Source organism: Mustelus asterias, chromosome 14, assembly GCF_964213995.1.
Source record: "Mustelus asterias chromosome 14, sMusAst1.hap1.1, whole genome shotgun sequence".
Taxonomy (NCBI): Eukaryota; Metazoa; Chordata; class Chondrichthyes; order Carcharhiniformes; family Triakidae; genus Mustelus; species Mustelus asterias.
In genome coordinates this window covers 59,134,829-59,153,363 of record NC_135814.1, presented here as the reverse complement: position 1 = coordinate 59,153,363, position 18,535 = coordinate 59,134,829, and the positions used below count along the sequence as shown (strand labels likewise).

At 45.1% G+C, this 18,535-nt stretch overlaps 1 protein-coding gene across 1 annotated transcript in view; it reads left to right on the top strand.

Annotated features, from left to right (window-relative positions):
• pde11a (phosphodiesterase 11a) overlaps positions 1 to 18,535 on the top strand; it is a 362,109-nt gene that overhangs the window by 301,766 nt on the left and 41,808 nt on the right. Inside the window, exon 19 of the mRNA XM_078229219.1 lies at positions 18,397 to 18,480. Coding sequence (XP_078085345.1) covers positions 18,397 to 18,480 — 84 coding nt within the window. The remainder of the gene's footprint in view (positions 1 to 18,396; positions 18,481 to 18,535) is intronic.

Below are 18,535 nucleotides of genomic sequence, written 5' to 3'. Positions count from 1 at the left end.
GCATGGGATCCAAGGGGCTGTTGCCTTGTGGATCCAGAACTGGCTTGCCTGCAGAAGGCAGAGAGTGGCTGTGGAGGGGTCTTTCTCTGCATGGAGGTCAGTGACCAGTGGAGTGCCCCAGGGATCTGTTCTGGGACCCTTGCTGTTTGTCATTTTCATAAATGACCTGGATGAGGAAGTGGAGGGATGGGTTGGTAAGTTTGCTGACGACACCAAGGTAGGTGGTGTTGTGGATAGTTTGGAGGGATGTCAGAAGTTGCAGCGAGACATAGATAGAATGCAAGACTGGGCAGAGAAGTGGCAGATGGACTTCAACCCGGATAAGTGTGTAGTGATCCATTTTGGCAGATCCAATGGGATGGAGCAGCAGTATAAAATGAAGGGTACCATTCTTAGCAGTGTAGAGGATCAGAAGGACCTTGGGGTCCGGGTCCATAGGACTCTTAAATCGGCCTCGCAGGTGGAGGATGCGGTCAAGAAGGCGTATGGCGTACTAGCCTTCATTAATCGAGGGATTGAGTTTAGGAGTCGGGAGATAATGCTGCAGCTTTATAGGACCCTGGTTAGACCCCACTTGGAGTACTGCGCGCAGTTCTGGTCACCTCATTACAGGAAAGATGTTGAAGCCATTGAAAGGGTGCAGAGGAGATTTACAAGGATGTTGCCTGGATTGGGGGGCATGCCTTATGAGGATAGGTTGAGGGAGCTTGGTCTCTTCTCCCTGGAGAGACGAAGGATGAGAGGTGACCTGATAGAGGTTTACAAGATGTTGAGGGGTCTGGATAGGGTGGACTCTCAGAGGCTATTTCCAAGGGCTGAAATGGTTGCTACGAGAGGACACAGGTTTAAGGTGCTGGGGGGTAGGTACAGGGGGGATGTCAGGGGTAAGTTTTTCACTCAGAGGGTGGTGGGTGAGTGGAATCGGCTGACGTCGGTGGTGGTGGAGGCAAACTCGTTGGGGTCTTTTAAGAGACTTCTGGATGAGTACATGGGATTTAATGGGATTGAGGGCTATAGATAGGCCTAGAGGTGGGGATGTGATCGGCGCAACTTGTGGGCCGAAGGGCCTGTTTGTGCTGTGGCTTTCTATGTTCTATGTTAACATAGTAAGCTGTCCCAAGGTGCTTTACAGAAGCGTTATCTGACGAACTTCTCCTTCTCCCTGTGTAGCCACCTTGGCTTGGTGGGGAGGCTTGTGTGCTTTGATAATCCCTTGGGCAATGCCATTGGGAACTCCTTGCTTCTGGCAATTTCCCCTATGGCAGCAAGATTGGGACGAGGTGCCAGAAAAGTATAATCAAAGAAGTACTTAGTGGCAGAACATGTGAGAGAAAACTGTGCATCTCAGCAGCTGTACAGGAGGAGAAAGATTGCAGCAGTAAGGTGGTCCTGATCACCATGGTCTGGCATGTCACTGAAATTTGACCACCAACCTGTCAAGATCATGTGGATGATGACAGGTCCCCACAGGAAACAAAGTCACTTGCAGGCTTCTACAAGGATCGGTTTGCCGAGTCCTGTGACGATGGAGAATTGGTGTCAGGGACAGCGATTAACCTGGAAGACCCTAGTTAAGAATCTGCATATAGGCAATAGAGGTGTAAAGGTCATTGGATATCTGTGTTGCCACAGTAAGAAGTTTAACAACACCAGGTTAAAGTCCAACAGGTTTATTTGGTAGCAAAAGCCACACAAGCTTTCGGAGCTGCAAGCCCCTTCTTCAGGTGAGTGGGAATTCTGTTCACAGAGCATATAAAGACACAGACTCAATTTACATGAATAATGGTTGGAATGCGAATACTTACAACTAATCAAGTCTTTAAGAAACAAAACAAAGTGAGTGGAGAGAGCATCAAGACAGAGTGTTGCGACAGAGGTGTCTTTGGGCAGTAATATTTGTAACCGAGCAATCTTTTTCAGGATATCCTCCACTCACCCTAAATAAGGAAGGAACAAGAAAAATGTGCCCTAAAAATAGGCTGTCCCATTTTCTTCTGGCTGGGGAAGCACACCCTGCAAGATCACCACCTTCATGGTCAAAAAAAGCATTTTGTGATTTAGAACATTAGATTGTGCAAGAAGATTCTCAAGGGCAACTGTAAAGAAAGAAGAACTGTATTCATCTCATGTGAAATATCAAAACTTCAAATTAACATCACTGCTTTCAATGAGACCTGCCTTCCTGAGGAGGACAACGCCGGCATCTCCACTTCCTGAGGAGGGACAGATGAAGAAATGAGCAGGGAATACACCTATGACTTCAAAGGAAAGGCTGACAGTGATCCCTGTATTGATGGGGTTGATTTGCCATCCATAAGATCATCTTGGATGCAGTAGCAGAATTTCCCAGACTCATGACACTTCACCTATAGATCAGCCATAACCAATATGCCACCGTCATCAGCACTTATACTCAGAGCCTTGATTCTGATGAAATGTTAAGGATTAGTTCTATTCTGACGTTAATGAACGTCATTATCGTAAAAGAAGACAAGATCATTATTCTGAGGTCTTTAATGCAGTGTTGGCCGTAACTCTGATGTCCAAAGTGGAACCATTTGGAACAATGGAGTGGGAAAAGCCAAAGCAAATGATGTCCTCCCACTGCCATACTGTGCTGTGATGTGGAGATGTCGGCGTTGGACTGGGGTGAGCACAGTACGAAGTCTCAGAACACCAGGTTGAAGTCCAACAATTTATTTGGAATCATGAGCTTTCGGAGTGCTGCTCCTTCATCAGGTAAGTCACTCTCACCTGATGAAGGAGCAGCGCTCCGAAAGCTCGTGATTTCAAATAAACCTGTTGGACTTTAACCTGGTGTTGTGAGACTTCTTACTGTGCTCAGCAAGGCCTTATTATAACTAAGTCCCTCTTCTGCTAGAAGAACTGTAATGTTCTAACTGTGTTAGGGGTTATGGGTTTAAACAAAAAGAAAAATAACAACAAGATGTTTATTGAAGGAACTGTTGCCTGTACAGAGTAGAAACTGAAACTAAACAAGATGACATCACCATTTATAGGGTGGCATGATGGCACAGTGGTTAGCACTGCTGCCTCACAGCGACAGGGACCCGACTTCAATTCCAGCCTTGGGTCACTGTCTGTGTGGAGTTTGCATGTTCTCCCTGTGTCTGCGTGGGTTTCCTCCGGGTGCTCTGGTTTCCTCCCACAGTCTAAAGATGCACAGATTAGGTGGATTGGTCATGCTAAATTGACCATAGTGTCAGGCGGATTAGCAGAGTAAATGTGTGGGATTATGGGAATAGGGCTTGGGTGGGATTGTGGTCGGTTCAGTACAGACTCAATGGACCGAATGGCCTCCTTCTGCACTATTGGGATTCTATGATTAAATTATGTGACTGTCTTTTAAAGCAATCATGCAACCACTTAATGATATAACAAGGACAAATATAAAACTACATGGAGGCATCCAGGATCCTCCATTGTCACCTCCTGGATTATGATCTAAGTGATGTCTGTATCACTTGATCCAGTAAGAAGTTTAACAACACCAGGTTAAAGTCCAATAGGTTTATTTGGTAGCAAAAGCCACACAAGCTTTCGGAGCCCCAAGCACCTTCTTCAGGTGAGTGGGAATTCTGTTCACAAACAGGGCATATAAAGACACAGACTCAATTTACATGAATAATGGTTGGAATGCGAATACTTACAACTAATCAAGTCTTTAAGATATAAAGAACATGAGTGGAGAGAGCATCAAGACAGGCTAAAAAGATGTGTATTGTCTCCAGACAAGACAGCCAGTGAAACTTTGCAGGTCCAGGCAAGCTGTGGGGGTTACAAATAGTGTGACATGAACCCAATATCCCGGTTGAGGCCGTCCTTGTGTGTGCGGAACTTGGCTATCAGTTTCTGCTCAGCGACTCTGCGCTGCCGTGTGTCGTGAAGGCCGCCTTGGAGAACGCTTACCCGAATATCAGAGGCCGAATGCCCATGACTGCTGAAGTGCTCCCCAACAGGAAGAGAACAGTCTTGCCTGGTGATTGTTGAGCAGTGTTCATTCATCCGTTGTCGCAGCGTCTGCATAGTTTCCCCAATGTACCATGCCTCGGGATGGTTTACCCCAGTCCAACGCCGGCATCTCCACATGATCCATGCAGGCGACTGCTGATTCTGGGCAGCTCACAGACTTGCTCAATTTCTGATGAACATTCACCTTGCAGCAAGACATTGTCAGGCCCAAAAGCCGGAATTCCTCGTGCAGTTCACAAACAATCTGGAAAATCTTCATGCATTTTACTCACTTCTGGAACTGTGGGATCAAATAATGTCAAGCTGTACTCGACCCCTTTGCCCGGGCCATTGGACTGGCGCATCGTCATCACCAGGACAAAAATGAGCAGCCTTCATCTGACAGAAAAACAAAAGGTCACAAATCAAAAAGGCAGCATCCAATGGATCAAGGTTGATGTCGAAAGACAAATCAGAAAGGCTAAAGGACATGTGGTGGGAAGAGAAAGCCCAAGAGATCCAACATATGCTGAACATAATGAAATGCAAAACTTGTTTGATGTCACCAAGCCATCATTAGACTAAAGTCAAATGGACAAAATTATTCTTGCTCACAAGATATTGTTTCTCTTCTTAAGGATGACAATACCATCAATCAACACTGGAAAGAACATTTTAAACAACTCTTCAACCATGAATCTACAGTGGGAGCTGATACGCTCCAGACGAAGCCTCCAATTCTCTGATAGAATCCATGGGTGAACCACCATCAGTGCGAAAACTGCAACAAGCAATTAGATGAATGAAAAACATCAAAGCCGGTGGCCACCATGGTATCCCAGCTAAGATTTTCAAAGCTGCTGGGATCTTGCTCACAAGCAGATTCCATGCACTCATCTTATGGATTTGGGAGGAAAAAGAACTCTCCCACAACCCCCTCCCCCCACTTCTTGATCTCAGGAATGCAACAGTTGCAACTATCTTCAAGAAGGGAGATAAATCTTGCTTTAGAAGCTATTCAGGTATTTTCCTCTTGTTCATACCTGTCATTGAGGAAATACTCCGAGAGACGCAGTGTAACTTTGGACCTTCCAGAGGAACCTCTGCAATGGTCTTTGTTGCAGATAAATCCAAGAAAAATATTGAGAACACTAAGAACTCCTCACTGCTTTTATCAACCTGAGCAAAATATCTGATCCAGTAAATCGTAAGGCTCTGTGGATTGTGCTCCAATGATTTGGATGTGCGAGAAACTCGATTACAATCCATGATGATATGACAGCATCTTGAATCAAGCAAGGCTATGAGATAGCCCCCTTACTATTTACAATCTATCTGATAGTGACAATACACCCTAAAGATCAGCTTCCCCCTGGTATGAGTATTAAATACCACCTAGATGGAAAACTCTTTAGCCTTAGTCCCCTCTGTGCCAAATCTAAACTGACCGCCATAAACATACATGATCTACAGTTTGAGGATGATTGCAATATCATTGACCACTTTGCACCAAATTTACAAGCCATTCTCTTCAGTTCTGTGTGCAAGAAACTTGGCCTGTTCTTGAATGTTGCTAAAACAAAACTCATATATCAACACATATCTGGTCAATCAAATATTCCACCTCCTGTATATGTTAAAGAAGAGATTCTGGAATATTTTGAACATTTTCCATTCCGTGGCAGCCACCTCTCTCAAAAGGCCAGCAATGATGAGATCGTAATAAATTGAAAGCGACTCCATAAGGCTCCATAAGCATTAAAGGCTTTATTGCTGAAGCAACAATTAACAATATATATACAAATAGAGTCCGACTGAATAACTATTCAACTCCTCCTCGGGTCCCCACCCCAGGATACATGCCCTAGCATTCCCACCTTGATACTTCATAGGGTCTGGCCCAACCATATGGCCCTCAGGGAACACCCCCTTAAAGGGGGTCAGGCTACCACACTCCTTGCCCCCAACTCCTGAAGTCACCTAAGGAGAAGACAAAAAAAGGCAGTTAACACAAACAAATTATTTTTTAAAAATCGGGGGAAAACCCCCATGGCAACTTGTCAGAGGTTTAATCGTCTGAGGCGTTCAAGTCAGGCAACCCTAACCTATACAAGAAATCCAGATATGACCTACGGAGATCCATCAAAGATGCCAAAAGACAATACCGAACCAAGTTGGAATTCCAGGCTAGCCACACGGACCCCCACCGACTATGGCAAGGTCTGCAAGACATAACCGGCTACAAGATGAAGGCATGTAGAATTGCTGGCACTAGTGCACTCCTCCCCGATGAGCTCAACGCATTGCTATGCCCGTTTTGAGCAAGAGATCAGAGAAAGCACGCCCTCCACCTCGGAAGCCTCAGCTGAACCCATATCCGAGGTCACCATCGCAGACGTCAGATCAGCTTTCTCGAAAGTCAACCCACGGAAAGCAACTGTCCCAGATGGGGTACCCGAACGAGCACTCGGATCCCGCGCAGACCAGTTGGTGGGGGTATTCGCAGCCATCTTTAACCTCTCTTTATACCAATCTGAAGTCCTTATCTACTTCAAGAAGACGACCATCATCCCTGTACCAAAGAAAAGTCAGGCAGCATGCCTTAATGACTATCGTCCAGTGGCTCTAATATCCATAATTATGAAGTGCTTCGAAAGGTTAGTCATGGCACGAATCAATTCCGGCCTCCTAAATTACCTGGATCCATTGTAGTTCACCTATCGCTGCAACAGGTTCACAACAGATGCCATCTCCCTGGCCCTACACTCAACCCCGCAGCACCGAGATAACAAAGACACCTATGTCAGACGCCTATTTATTGACTACAGCTCAGCCTTCAACACCATTATTCCTACGAAACTCATCTCCAAACTCTGGCTTGGGGGGGTCAGCTCTTCCCTCTGCAACTGGATCCTAGACTTCCTAATCCTGACCAATGAGCCTGGATAGGTATCCAGGTGTCAGATCTCTCAGTGGGAGAGCATCTTGGGGATAGCGATCATAACTCTATCTCCTTTATGCTTGCATTGGAAAAAGAGAGGATCAGGCAAGCTAGGAAAGTGTTTATATGGAGTAAGGGGAAATATGAAGACATAAGGCAGCAAATTAGAGGAGTAAATTGGAAGGAGGTATTCTCGGGGAAATCTACTGAAGAGAGGTGGCAGTTTTTCAAGGAATGTCTGTCTAGGGTTCTACAGGATAATGTTCCGAGCAGACAGGGAGGAGTTGGTAGGTTAAAGGAACCGTGGTGCACGAAAGCTGTGCGGGACCAAGTCGAGAAGAAAAGGAAAACACACAAAAGGTTCAGAGAGCTTGGCGAAGATAGGGATCTAGATGAGTATACGGCTTATAAGAAGGGACTAAAGAAGGAAATTAGGAGAGCCAGAAGGGGTCACGAGAAGGCCTTGGCAAGTAGAATTAAGGAAAACCCTAAGGCATTCTATAAATATGTGAAGAGTAAAAGGATGAGACGTGAAGGAATAGGGCCTATAAAAGGTGAAGGCGGGAAAATCAGTATGGAACCAGTAGAAATGGCAGAGGTGCTTAATGAGTATTTTGCCTCGGTTTTCACAGAGGGAAAGGACATGGGTGGATGTACTGTGGGCTTGCGGTGGACTGAAAAGATTGAGTATGTGGACTTTAACAAAGAGGTTGTGCTGGAATCTTTGAATGGCATCAAGATAGATAAGTCGCCGGGTCCAGATGGGATGTACCCCAGGTTACTGTGGGAGACGAAGGAAGAGATTGCAGAGCCTCTGGCGATGATTTTTGCGTCGTCGATTGCGACGGGAGAGGTGCCGGAGGATTGGAGGATTGCGGATGTGGTTCCTATTTTCAAGAAGGGGAATAGGGATAGCTCAGGAAATTACCGACCGGTGAGTCTAACCTCAGTGGTTGGTAAGCTGATGGAGAAGATCCTGAGGGACAAGATTTATGAGCATTTAGAGAGGTTTAGTATGCTCAAGAACACTCAGCATGGCTTTGTCAAAGGCAGATCGTGCCTTACGAGCCTGGTGGAGTTCTTCGAAAATGTGACCAAACACATTGACGAAGGGAAAGCGGTAGATGTGGTTTATATGGATTTTAGCAAGGCGTTCGATAAGGTCCCCCATGCAAGGCTTCTAGAAAAAGTGAGAGGGCATGGGATCCATGGGGCTGCTGCCCTGTGAATCCAGAACTGGCTTGCCCAAAGGAGGCAGAGAGTGTGTATAGATGGGTCTTTTTCTAAATGGAGGTCGGTCACCAGTGGTGTGCCCCAGGGATCTGTTCTGGGACCCTTGCTGTTTGTCATTTTTATAAATGACCTGGATGAGGAAGTGGAGGGATGGGTTGGTAAGTTTGCCGACGACACGAAGGTTGGTGGGATTGTGGATAGTCTGGAGGGATGTCAGAAGTTACAGAGGGACATAGATAGGATGCAAGACTGGGCGGAGAAGTGGCAGATGGACTTTAACACAGATAAATGCGTAGTGGTCCATTTTGGCAGGTCAAATGGGATGAAGGAGTACAATATAAAGGGAAAGACTCTTAGTACTGTGGAGGATCAGAAGGACCTTGGGGTCTGGGTCCATAGGACTCTAAAATCGGCCCCGCAGGTGGAGGAGGTGGTTAAGAAAGCGTATGGTGTGCTGGCCTTTATCAATTGAGGGATTGAGTTTAGGAGTCCGGGTATAATGATGCAGCTATATAAGACCCTCGTCAGACCCCACTTGGAGTACTGTGCTCAGTTCTGGTCGCCTCATTACAGGAAGGATGTGGAAAAGATTGAAAGGGTGCAGAGGCGATTTACAAGGATGTTGCCTGGATTGAGTGGCATGCCTTATGAGAATAGGCTGAGGGAGCTCGGTCTTTTCTCCTTGGAGAGATGAAGGATGAGAGGAGACCTAATAGAGGTATATAAGATGTTGAGAGGCATAGATCGGGTGGACTCTCAGAGGCTTTTTCCCAGGGTGGAAATGGCTGCTACGAGAGGACACAGGTTTAAGGTGCTGGGCTGTAGGTACAGGGGAAATGTTAGGGGGAAGTTTTTCACACAGAGGGTGGTGGGCGAGTGGAATCGGCTGCCGTCAGTGGTGGTGGAGGCAAACTCAATAGGGTCTTTTAAGAGACTCCTGGATGAGTACATGGGACTTAATAGGATGGAGGGTTATAGGTCGGCCTAAAAGGTAGGGATATGTTCAGCACAACTTGTGGGGCCGAAGGGCCTGTTTTGTGCTGTAGTTTTCTATGTTTCTATGTTTCTATGTTAATCCATAGACTGCAAGCAGTAAGGATAGGCAACAACACTTCCTCAGCGATCATCCACCGGTGACCTACAAGGCTGTGTCCTCAGCCCCTTATTATACTCCTTATACACCTATGACTGGCCAAATTCCCCTTCAACTTGATTTTCAAGTTTGCTGATGACACCACCATAGTGGGTCGGATCTCAAACAATGATGGGATGAGTACAGGAAAGAGATAGAGAATCTGGTGAACTGGTGTGACGACAATAATCTCCCCCTCAATGTCAACAAAACAAAGGAGATAATCATCATTTCAGGAAGCATAGTGGAGAACATCCCCTGTCTACATCAATGGGGACGAAGTTGAAATGGTCAAGAACCTCAAGTTTCTAGGTGACCCGATCACTAACAACTTGTCTTTGTCCCCCCACACCGACGCTATAGTTAAGAGAGCTCACCAACACCTCTACTTTCTCAGAAGGTGAAGGAAATTTGGCATGTCCGCTACGACTCTCACCAACTTTTACAGAAGCACCATAGAAGGCATTCTTTCTGGTTGTATCACAGCTTGGTATGGCTCCTGCTCTGTCGAAAAAAAAACACAAAGAGTCATGAACGAAGCCTAGTCCATCTCGCAAGCCAGCCTCCCATCCATGGACTCTACACTTCCCGCTGCCTTGAAAACATGGACATGCTCTCTTCCACCTTCTTCCCTCAGGAAAAGTGTACGAAAGTCTGAGGTCATATACCAACTGACAGAAGGACAGCTTCTTCCCTGCTGCAATCAGAGTTTTGAATGGACCTGCCTCGTATTAAGTTGATCTTTCTCCACACCCTAGCTATGACTGTAACACTACATTCTGCACTCTCTTGTTTCCTTCTCTATGTATGGTATGCTTTGTCTGCGCAAGAAGCAGTACTTTGCACTTATACTATACATGTGACAATGAGAAGTCAAATCAAATCGAATCAATCGATCCGATGACATCCAAAATTTTTTAGACCGTCTCAACTATGAGCTATGTTCGTCTGGATATGAAAAATCAGGTTGGCTGTGTTAAGTGGCAAACTTATCAACCCAGGATCTAGATCGCTTTTGGCAACTGCTGTGTTCTCTGTTATTGCAACAACTGGGAGTTCTGGTTCCACATCTACAACAGGCATCGCCATTCCCAGTCCAGGCGGATCTATCTATACTGCTGGAGTCACCTGTTGATCCCTTGTACTGCTCTCTTCATCATGTGATCTGGGGCAGACTCGAAACACAACATGACCTTCATCTGCTGTTTCTTATGTTTTTATTCAGCTTGTCATATCTGTGCTGGCTCTCTGCCAGAATAGCTCATCTAGTCACACTTTGCCGCCCTTTCTCCGTAGCCGTACAAAATGGTTTCTCTTCAGGAGCTTAATAAATTCCCTTTTTAAAGGCATAATTGAATCTGCCTCCACCCACACTCTCAGGCAGCGTATTCCAAGCTCTAAATACTCATTGCATGAAAACGTTTTCCTCATGTTGTCATTGGTTCTTTTGCCAATTGCCTTATGTCTAGTACTCAACATTTCTGCCGATGGGAACAGTTTCTCTCTATAAATACTACCCACACTAGCTTTGATCTTGAACACCTCCTCTCGCCTTCATTAAGGAGAACAACCCTGGCTCTTCCCACCTATCTACATAACTGAAGTCCCTCACCACTGGAATTATCCTCATAAATCTTTTCTGCACCCTCTCTGAAGCCTTTACATGCTTCCTGAAGTGTGGTACCAGAATTTGACACAATACTCCAGTTGAGGCTGAATCAGTGTTTTATAAAGATTCATTATAACCTCCTCACTGACCCAAAAATCCTATATGCCTTTTTAGCCACTTTCTCAACTTGCCCTGCCAGCTTCAACGATTTGTGTACATGTAACCCCAGGTCTCTCCTTGTTGCTGCATCCCACATCAGAATGTTATCCTTTATTTTATATTGCCTCTTTGTTCTTCTTACCAAAATGCATTACTTCACACTACTCTGTGTTAAATTTCATCTTCCACCGATTCCACTACCACCTCCACCAATAATGTCCTCAGAACGTTTCTCACTATCCTCATTAAAATTCACTATGCCTCTTTATGTTTTGTGTCATCAGCAAATTTTGAAAATGTGATCTGTACACCCAGGTCTAGGCCATTAATATGGATCAAGAAAAGCAGTGGCCCCAGTACCAACCCCTGGGAAAACCCCACTGCATACTTTCCTTCAGTTCAGAAAAACAACCATTTACCAGTGCTCTCTTCCTGTCACTCAGTCAACTTTGTCTGCATACTCCACCGTCTCTTTTATTCTTGTGAAAGCCTGTTTACATATTCTGCAAGAACTTGCCTTCCTCCTTATTTTAGAATTAAAATTCCCATCTCAGTCTGTTGAATTATAACAAAGCGTTGGTTGTAGATGTATTGGGTTCCAATAACTGGCAACCATGGACTAACAACAGTAGGTGTTAATTAACAGTAACTGAGCAGCTCTTACATGCTGTGTGTCTGCCTGTACTCCAGAACTCCTGGCACGTGACCCCTTATTAATGCACATACAATAATGTATTATACCTATTGGGTACGATCAATTAAAAATTCACCAATGGACACAGTAATGCAGTGGTTTAGTGCATTGGATAGTAACACACTGCACTAGGTCTTGGCAGGAACAGTGCTCTCACCTAAGATTTAACAAAATGAATTCCTGTTGACAATGGTTGTTTCTGGAGAAATTTGTATGGAAAAGGTCAGGCACGTTCTCACAACAACGGAGAGAGTTAATGCACAGTCACCATAGGCAATTCTTAATCATTGGACTTTGAGCAACACTGACAGAAGCTTGAAAGCACAGCCCAGCCACCTTATAGGGGATGAAAGAGTATAAGGAAAGGGAAGAGATTTTTAAAAATACAATTTTGGATAAATTATACCCAAGTAAAAAAGAAGCAACTTACTTTATAGAAAATAGAAAAAAAATTATATAATGTATATAAATAGCACTTTATTATTTAGAAAGGCTAATTTGACCACAACATTTACCCTGATGGTAAATAGCATTCTTAAAAATGAAATCTAGTGTTGCTGGTGCTAGAATCACCTCAACCCTGAAGAGAATTAAATATTTGAGGTTCAAAGAATTCAATGCAGCAAGTGAGTACCTTGTAAAATCTAAAAGACATCACAAGAGGACAATATTTAATTTTGAGGGTTCAATGTCTTCATTGCTATATGTTATGTCAGTTAAATATTTCGAGAGAAGTGACATATTAGGCATGGCATGAGGTCCGTTTGCAATGATTTGCTGAAAGGTGAATGCAGTGCATCACTCAGCATTTAGTGAGGCTTGTAGAATAAGAAATGCAGAGACAACAATACTAATGTCATAGTAATACACAAAGAAGGTTATTAATTTCAATTTAATGAGATAATGTTGCCTATATTAGGTTTACTGCAATTGTTGCATGTTGGCATTTTTGTTTGTGTATAAATATTGTTATGTAATCAAATGCCCTGATTAAATATAATTGTATATTTTAACGAACTCATTTGGACGTCACCTGTTACCTCTTCAGCATTCTGCACACCATTTTGGCATTAACATGCTAATCTTGACCCAGTTGGAGCACTCTTCCCTCTGGCTCAGAGGGATTGTGTTCAATCTCCAATGCTGACACTTGAGCACCTACTTTAAGCTGACAGTATGGAAGCAATAATAAAAGATGCTGGAAATATTCAGCATATATGGAGAGAAACACAGTTAATATTTTACATAGAAACATAGAAGGAACATACAGGCGGAGGCCATTTGGCCCTTTAGCTCTAAATAATTATATTCGAACAGGTGGTTAAAGCTAGAGATAATGCACAGTATCAAGAAAAGGACAATTTTTATCTGTTGTGGAAATTAAGTAACATAACTCAAAATAGACATAGAAACATAGAAGATAGGAGGAGGCCATTTGGCCCTTCGAGACTACTCCGCCATTCATTATGATCATGGCTGATCGTCCAACTCAATAGCCTAATCCTGCTTTTTCCCCGTAACCTTTGATCCCATTCGCCCCAAGTGCTATATCTAGCCGCCTCCTGAATACATTAAATGTTTTGGCATCAACTACTTTCTGTGGTAATGAATTCCACAGGCTCACTAAACTTTGGGTGAAGAAATGTCTCCTCACTTACGCCCTAAATGGGCTACCCTGATTCCTCAGACTATGACCCCTGGTTCTGGACTCCCCCACCATCGGGAACACCCTCCCTGCATTAACCCTGCCTAATCCTGTTAGAATTTTATAAGTCTCTATGAAATTCCCCTCATTCGTCTGAACTCCAGTGAAAACCATCCTAACTTAGTCAACCTCTTCTCATACATCAGTCCTGCCATCCCCGGAATCAGCATGGTAAACCTTCACTGCACTCCCTCGAGAACAAGAACATCCTTCCTCAGAAAAGGAGACCAAAACTGCACACAGTTCTCTAGGTGTGGCCTCACCAAGGCCCTGTATAATTGCAACAACACATCCCAGCTCCTGTACTCTAAACCTCTCGCAATGAAGGCCAACATGCCATTTGCCTTCTTTACCACCTGCTGCACCTGCATGCTTACCTTCAGTGACTGGTGCACAAGGACACCCAGGTCCCGCTGCACACTCCCCTCTCCCAATTTACAGCTATTTGGGTCGCAATCTGTCGTCTTGTGTTTGCTTCCAAAGTGAATAATCTCACATTTATCCAAATTATACTGCATCTGCCATTGATTTGCCCACTCACCCAACCTGTCCAGATCATTCTGAAGGATCTCTGCATCCGCGTCACAGTTCACCCTCCCACCCAACTTGGTATCATCTGCAAACTTTGAGATGTTACATTTTGTTCCTTCATCCAAATCATTAATATATATTGTGAATAGCTGGCGTCCCAGCACCGATCCCTGTGGCACCCTACTAGTTACTGCCTGCCAATTTGAAAAGCACCCATTAATTCCTACTTTTAGTTTCCTCTCTGCCAACCAGTTTTCTATCCATCTCAATACACTTTCCTAATTGCATGGGTCAGGCGGCGGGGTGGTGGTGCCCCCTAGGTATAGGCACCCTGGCAGTGTCAGCCTGTGCCCCCAGCACTGCCCAAAGGGCAAAGCGCCCATGTCCAGGGAACACCTTGGCACTGCCTGTCGGGCAGTGGGCGGGGCCTAGGGGTGATCGGTGGGTGTGAGGGGTCCCGCTGCCACTCTGCAGACAGAATCGGTCTGGGATGGAGGGAGGGCAGCAATTGGGGCGGGCTAGTGGGGGGTTGGTCTGCCAGGGGGGGACCCTGGGGGAGGTCAGCAGGGGGGGGGGGGTTCTGCCAGGGTGAGGGGGTCATCACTGCTGGGAGGGGGAGGGCTGTGCATCGGGGTGCTCTGGGACGGGGGGGGGGCGGTCAGGGCTGGCCTCGGAATTGCTGTGGGAGTCGCGATCGGGCCGTGGGGGGGCTGGACGGGCAGCACTGTGGGGGTCCCAGGCTGGCCAGTGGTTGAGCTGGCCAGCAAACGGGGAGTCTGGCAGATTGGGATCCCTGCGCATGCGCAGAGTTCCGGAGCTGTCAAACTCCGGCGTGAATAGGCCCTGCCTCCCTGGGCTTTTAATGATATTCACGACTGGGACCTCTGCAGTGCACAGAGTGCCGAGATTCAGGTGAAAAGCTGAACTGAGTCGGGATTTAGAACAGTTTTCCCGCCAATTCAGCACTTTTGGGAGAATCGCCCCCACTATTTCTCTCTCCACAGATGCTGCCAAACCTGCTGAGTCTTTCCTGCACTTCCTGTTTTTATTTCTGATTTCCAGAATCCACAGTATTTTGCTTTTATTTTAGTATGGAAGCAGTGCTGCACTGTCGAAGGTGATGTCTTTTGAATGAAATGCATCTTAGTTGGGTGTCAAAGATTTTATGCCGTGTTTCTTCAACAAACACAACTAAAATGCATTATTCAGTCATTTCTCATTGCTGTTTGTAGGACATTGCTGTGCAAAAATTGATTGCTGCATTACTGCTATATTACCACAGTGACTACTTTATCGGCAATGGAGTGTTGTGAAATGGGTCACGGAGGTCATTATATAAATGTAAATTCCTTTTACCATCAATGAAGCTGACCATATTGGCTTGAGTCTCTGGATCAAGCTGTCAATGTAGATTAGACACAATTGCAAACATTAACCTTCCAACCCCATGATCACCACTATCTAGAAGAACAAGTGCAGCTGACATCTTGGAACACCACCACCTAGAAGTTGTCCAAGCCACTCACCATCCTGACTTGGAAATATATCGCCATTCCTTCACTGTTGCTGGGTCAAAATCCTGGAATTCCCTCCCTAACAGCATAGTGGGCATGCCTATGTCACAGGGACTGCAGTGGTTCAAGAAGGCACCTTCTCAAGGGCAATTGGGGATGGACAATAAATGCTGGCTTAGCCTCCCATAAATAAAGTTTTAAAAAATCAACACTAATATAAGAGTATCTGGCATAGCAAGGGTTAATGTGGGATGGAGAAACACTACCACCTACAGTGTTATGTAAAGAGACATATGACCTGAGGCTAGGGGTCAGCTGTGGACTGGACACAGACCTGTGTTGAAGCAAGCATGGAGTTATCTCATAGCTTGGACAATATCCTGTGTCCATGTACAGTTGTGTCATCAATTAACAATTAACGTTCAACCCACCAAAATGTGATAAGCACAAGAAGACTTGGAAAAAGCAGTTACTGCAGCGCCATCTTTGAAACCTGCACAGCATTTAAAACTGCATTCAACTGAACTTTAAAACCATAGAAAACAAATCAACATTACCAGACTAATTTGGACTGATCCAAGGGCCAGACCAAGCATATAATTGGAGACATTGGCAGAAACGATTCCGAACCTCCGATACAGCTTCAGAATTAGATAAAAAGATGAACAAGGCCATCAAAATAAGTCTCTTTTGCACCAATGATGTGAACTGCTTTCACTACTGCTCCCCCATCCTGGTGGATTCCATCCTTAAATTTTTCTACTTTGCCACTTCCTCCTTACTTTCCAAGAGTCTCCCAGAATTGTTCTCTTCCTACTTTGGACGTGTAAACCTAACCCCGAACGAGTTCCGGCGAAGTGTCATACTGGACTCAAAATGTTAACTCTGTTTCTCTCTCGACCAGTGCTGAGTTTTTCCAGCATTTTCTGTTATTGTTTCAGATTCCAAACATCCGCAGTATTATACTTCTATTAACCTAACCCTTCCGTTTTCCTCATATTTTGTGTGTGTGTGAAGAGTGCTTTGACTATAAGATTTTTATGCCCTCCATTGAAGTATTTTTAAATAACCTTACAATCAATTGGCTTAAACTAAGCCGAAGGGAGTAGAGTTTTCGCCCATTGGCACAACCGGGTAAAATTGACTAATCAACACACATGATCGGGGAATTTTAAAGGCAAGTGAGTAACACCAAAAACACCATTTACATTTACATTTTCTGTGATTTATTACTTTGGTCACCAGGATAAAATTGCTGGATTCTATAGATTATATGCTATTTTAGGAAGGCTCTTCAAATTGTGCGCATTTTCTTGGATGCACAGGTAATGCTTTTAAATGCTTTTTCATCTCAAAAAATATTTAATTTACCAAGAAACTGACAAGTATATGCCAATGAAACTATTAAATGAATCAGTAGTTATTTTAAAACATTTTTAGTTATTTTAAATCTACTTTCTCAAAAGGTAGGGACAGGACACTCAAGCAGCGCAGCAGGCCAGGAGACTCATCGGAGGTCGTTAGCAAACTTCCCACTGGGCCTCATGGCCTCCGTGAGTCTCTGGGCACAGGATATCCAGCATCGTCAGTTCTGCGCCAGAAATCGGTACTGAGCTGTATAATTTGTTAATTCTATTTTTAATATTATTTACATATGATTGACAGGCGAGGGACTGAAATCTCTGGGCCCGCTAGCCTACCCCACTGCCCCCCACTTCCCGCCAGTGTTTCACTCCAACGGGGTTTACAATAGCTCCCCACTTGCGGGGAGCTGGTGGCCCGACCCCGCTGGAGTGAAGGAGGGCCATCAAGGACCACCAGGAGGTCGGGGGAAAGGGGGTGTACCCCCCGGGCATTGCCAGCTGGCACTGCCAAAGGGGCAAAATGGCACTGCCCACCGAGCATTGGGCAGTGCCAAGGGGGCAGGGCCTAATGGGGCAACACCTTTTGGGAGGAGGAGGGGGGCGATCAGTGGAGTGGCGGGTCCCGCTGCCACTCTGCACTGGGATCAGTGACAGAGGAAGGGAGGCGATTAGAGGAGGCCATCAGGGTGGGGGGTGGATTTGGCTTGCCAGGGGTGGGTGGGGTTGGGACATCGGGACTGCTAGTGTGAAGGGCAGGGGGGGTCAAGGCTGGCCCGGACACACCGCGGGGGGGCCAGTGATCGGGCCGTGAGGGGGTCGCACAGCCAACATTGGAGGAACACTGGGGACATAGGGCCGGCCAACGATCGGGAGGTTGGCAGTGCGGAGCTACTGCTCATGCATCGATCAGCCTCTACAGCGGGAATAAGCCCCGCTCCCTGATTTTTATCGTGATTCACGCTAGTGCACTGTGCAGTGCACAGAGTGTGGGAGATTCATTTTGAAAATCCCATTGAAGAAACCAGCGGGATTTACTCCAGGTTTTATGCAAATTCGATATTTAGAATTCTTTTAGGAGCTCCCAATGTGCTTATTTTTGGCAACTGAACCTATTTTCAGTGGTATTTATGAAACTGTACCATGTGATCACTCTTCCATCAACAGATCATTTTTCAAGGTGGAAAAAAACAATTGTGCTGGTTCGTTGATGATTTTATGTTTGTGATTCGACAGACAATTTTATTGGAACTTGATCTGTAACCCAACCTGTGCAATTTCAAGCATATTTTGGGTGCAATTTCCCAATTTCATTCAAAGCAGACTCTCTACCCTCAAGATCTCTCTCAACTACCAGTATTCGATACAGAGAAAATCAGTCCCTAACCTTTCACTACTATATCTGGCAGTACTAAAAACAATAAAGATATTTAGAACTTACCAATTTCCACAGAAAGCTGGCTATTTATTAAATATGTAAAAATGTTTATTAAATGTCAAGTCAGATTCCAGCAAGATCTAATTCCTAATTATTATTGTTTCCAGGCCATTTTTGATCGTAATAGAAAAGATGAACTTCCAAGACTACAGTTGGAATGGATTGACGGGATATGTATGCCCCTCTATGAGGTAATGCATATAAGCAGTTGAAGTCTAATATCTATAGTATGGAATCCACTACCTC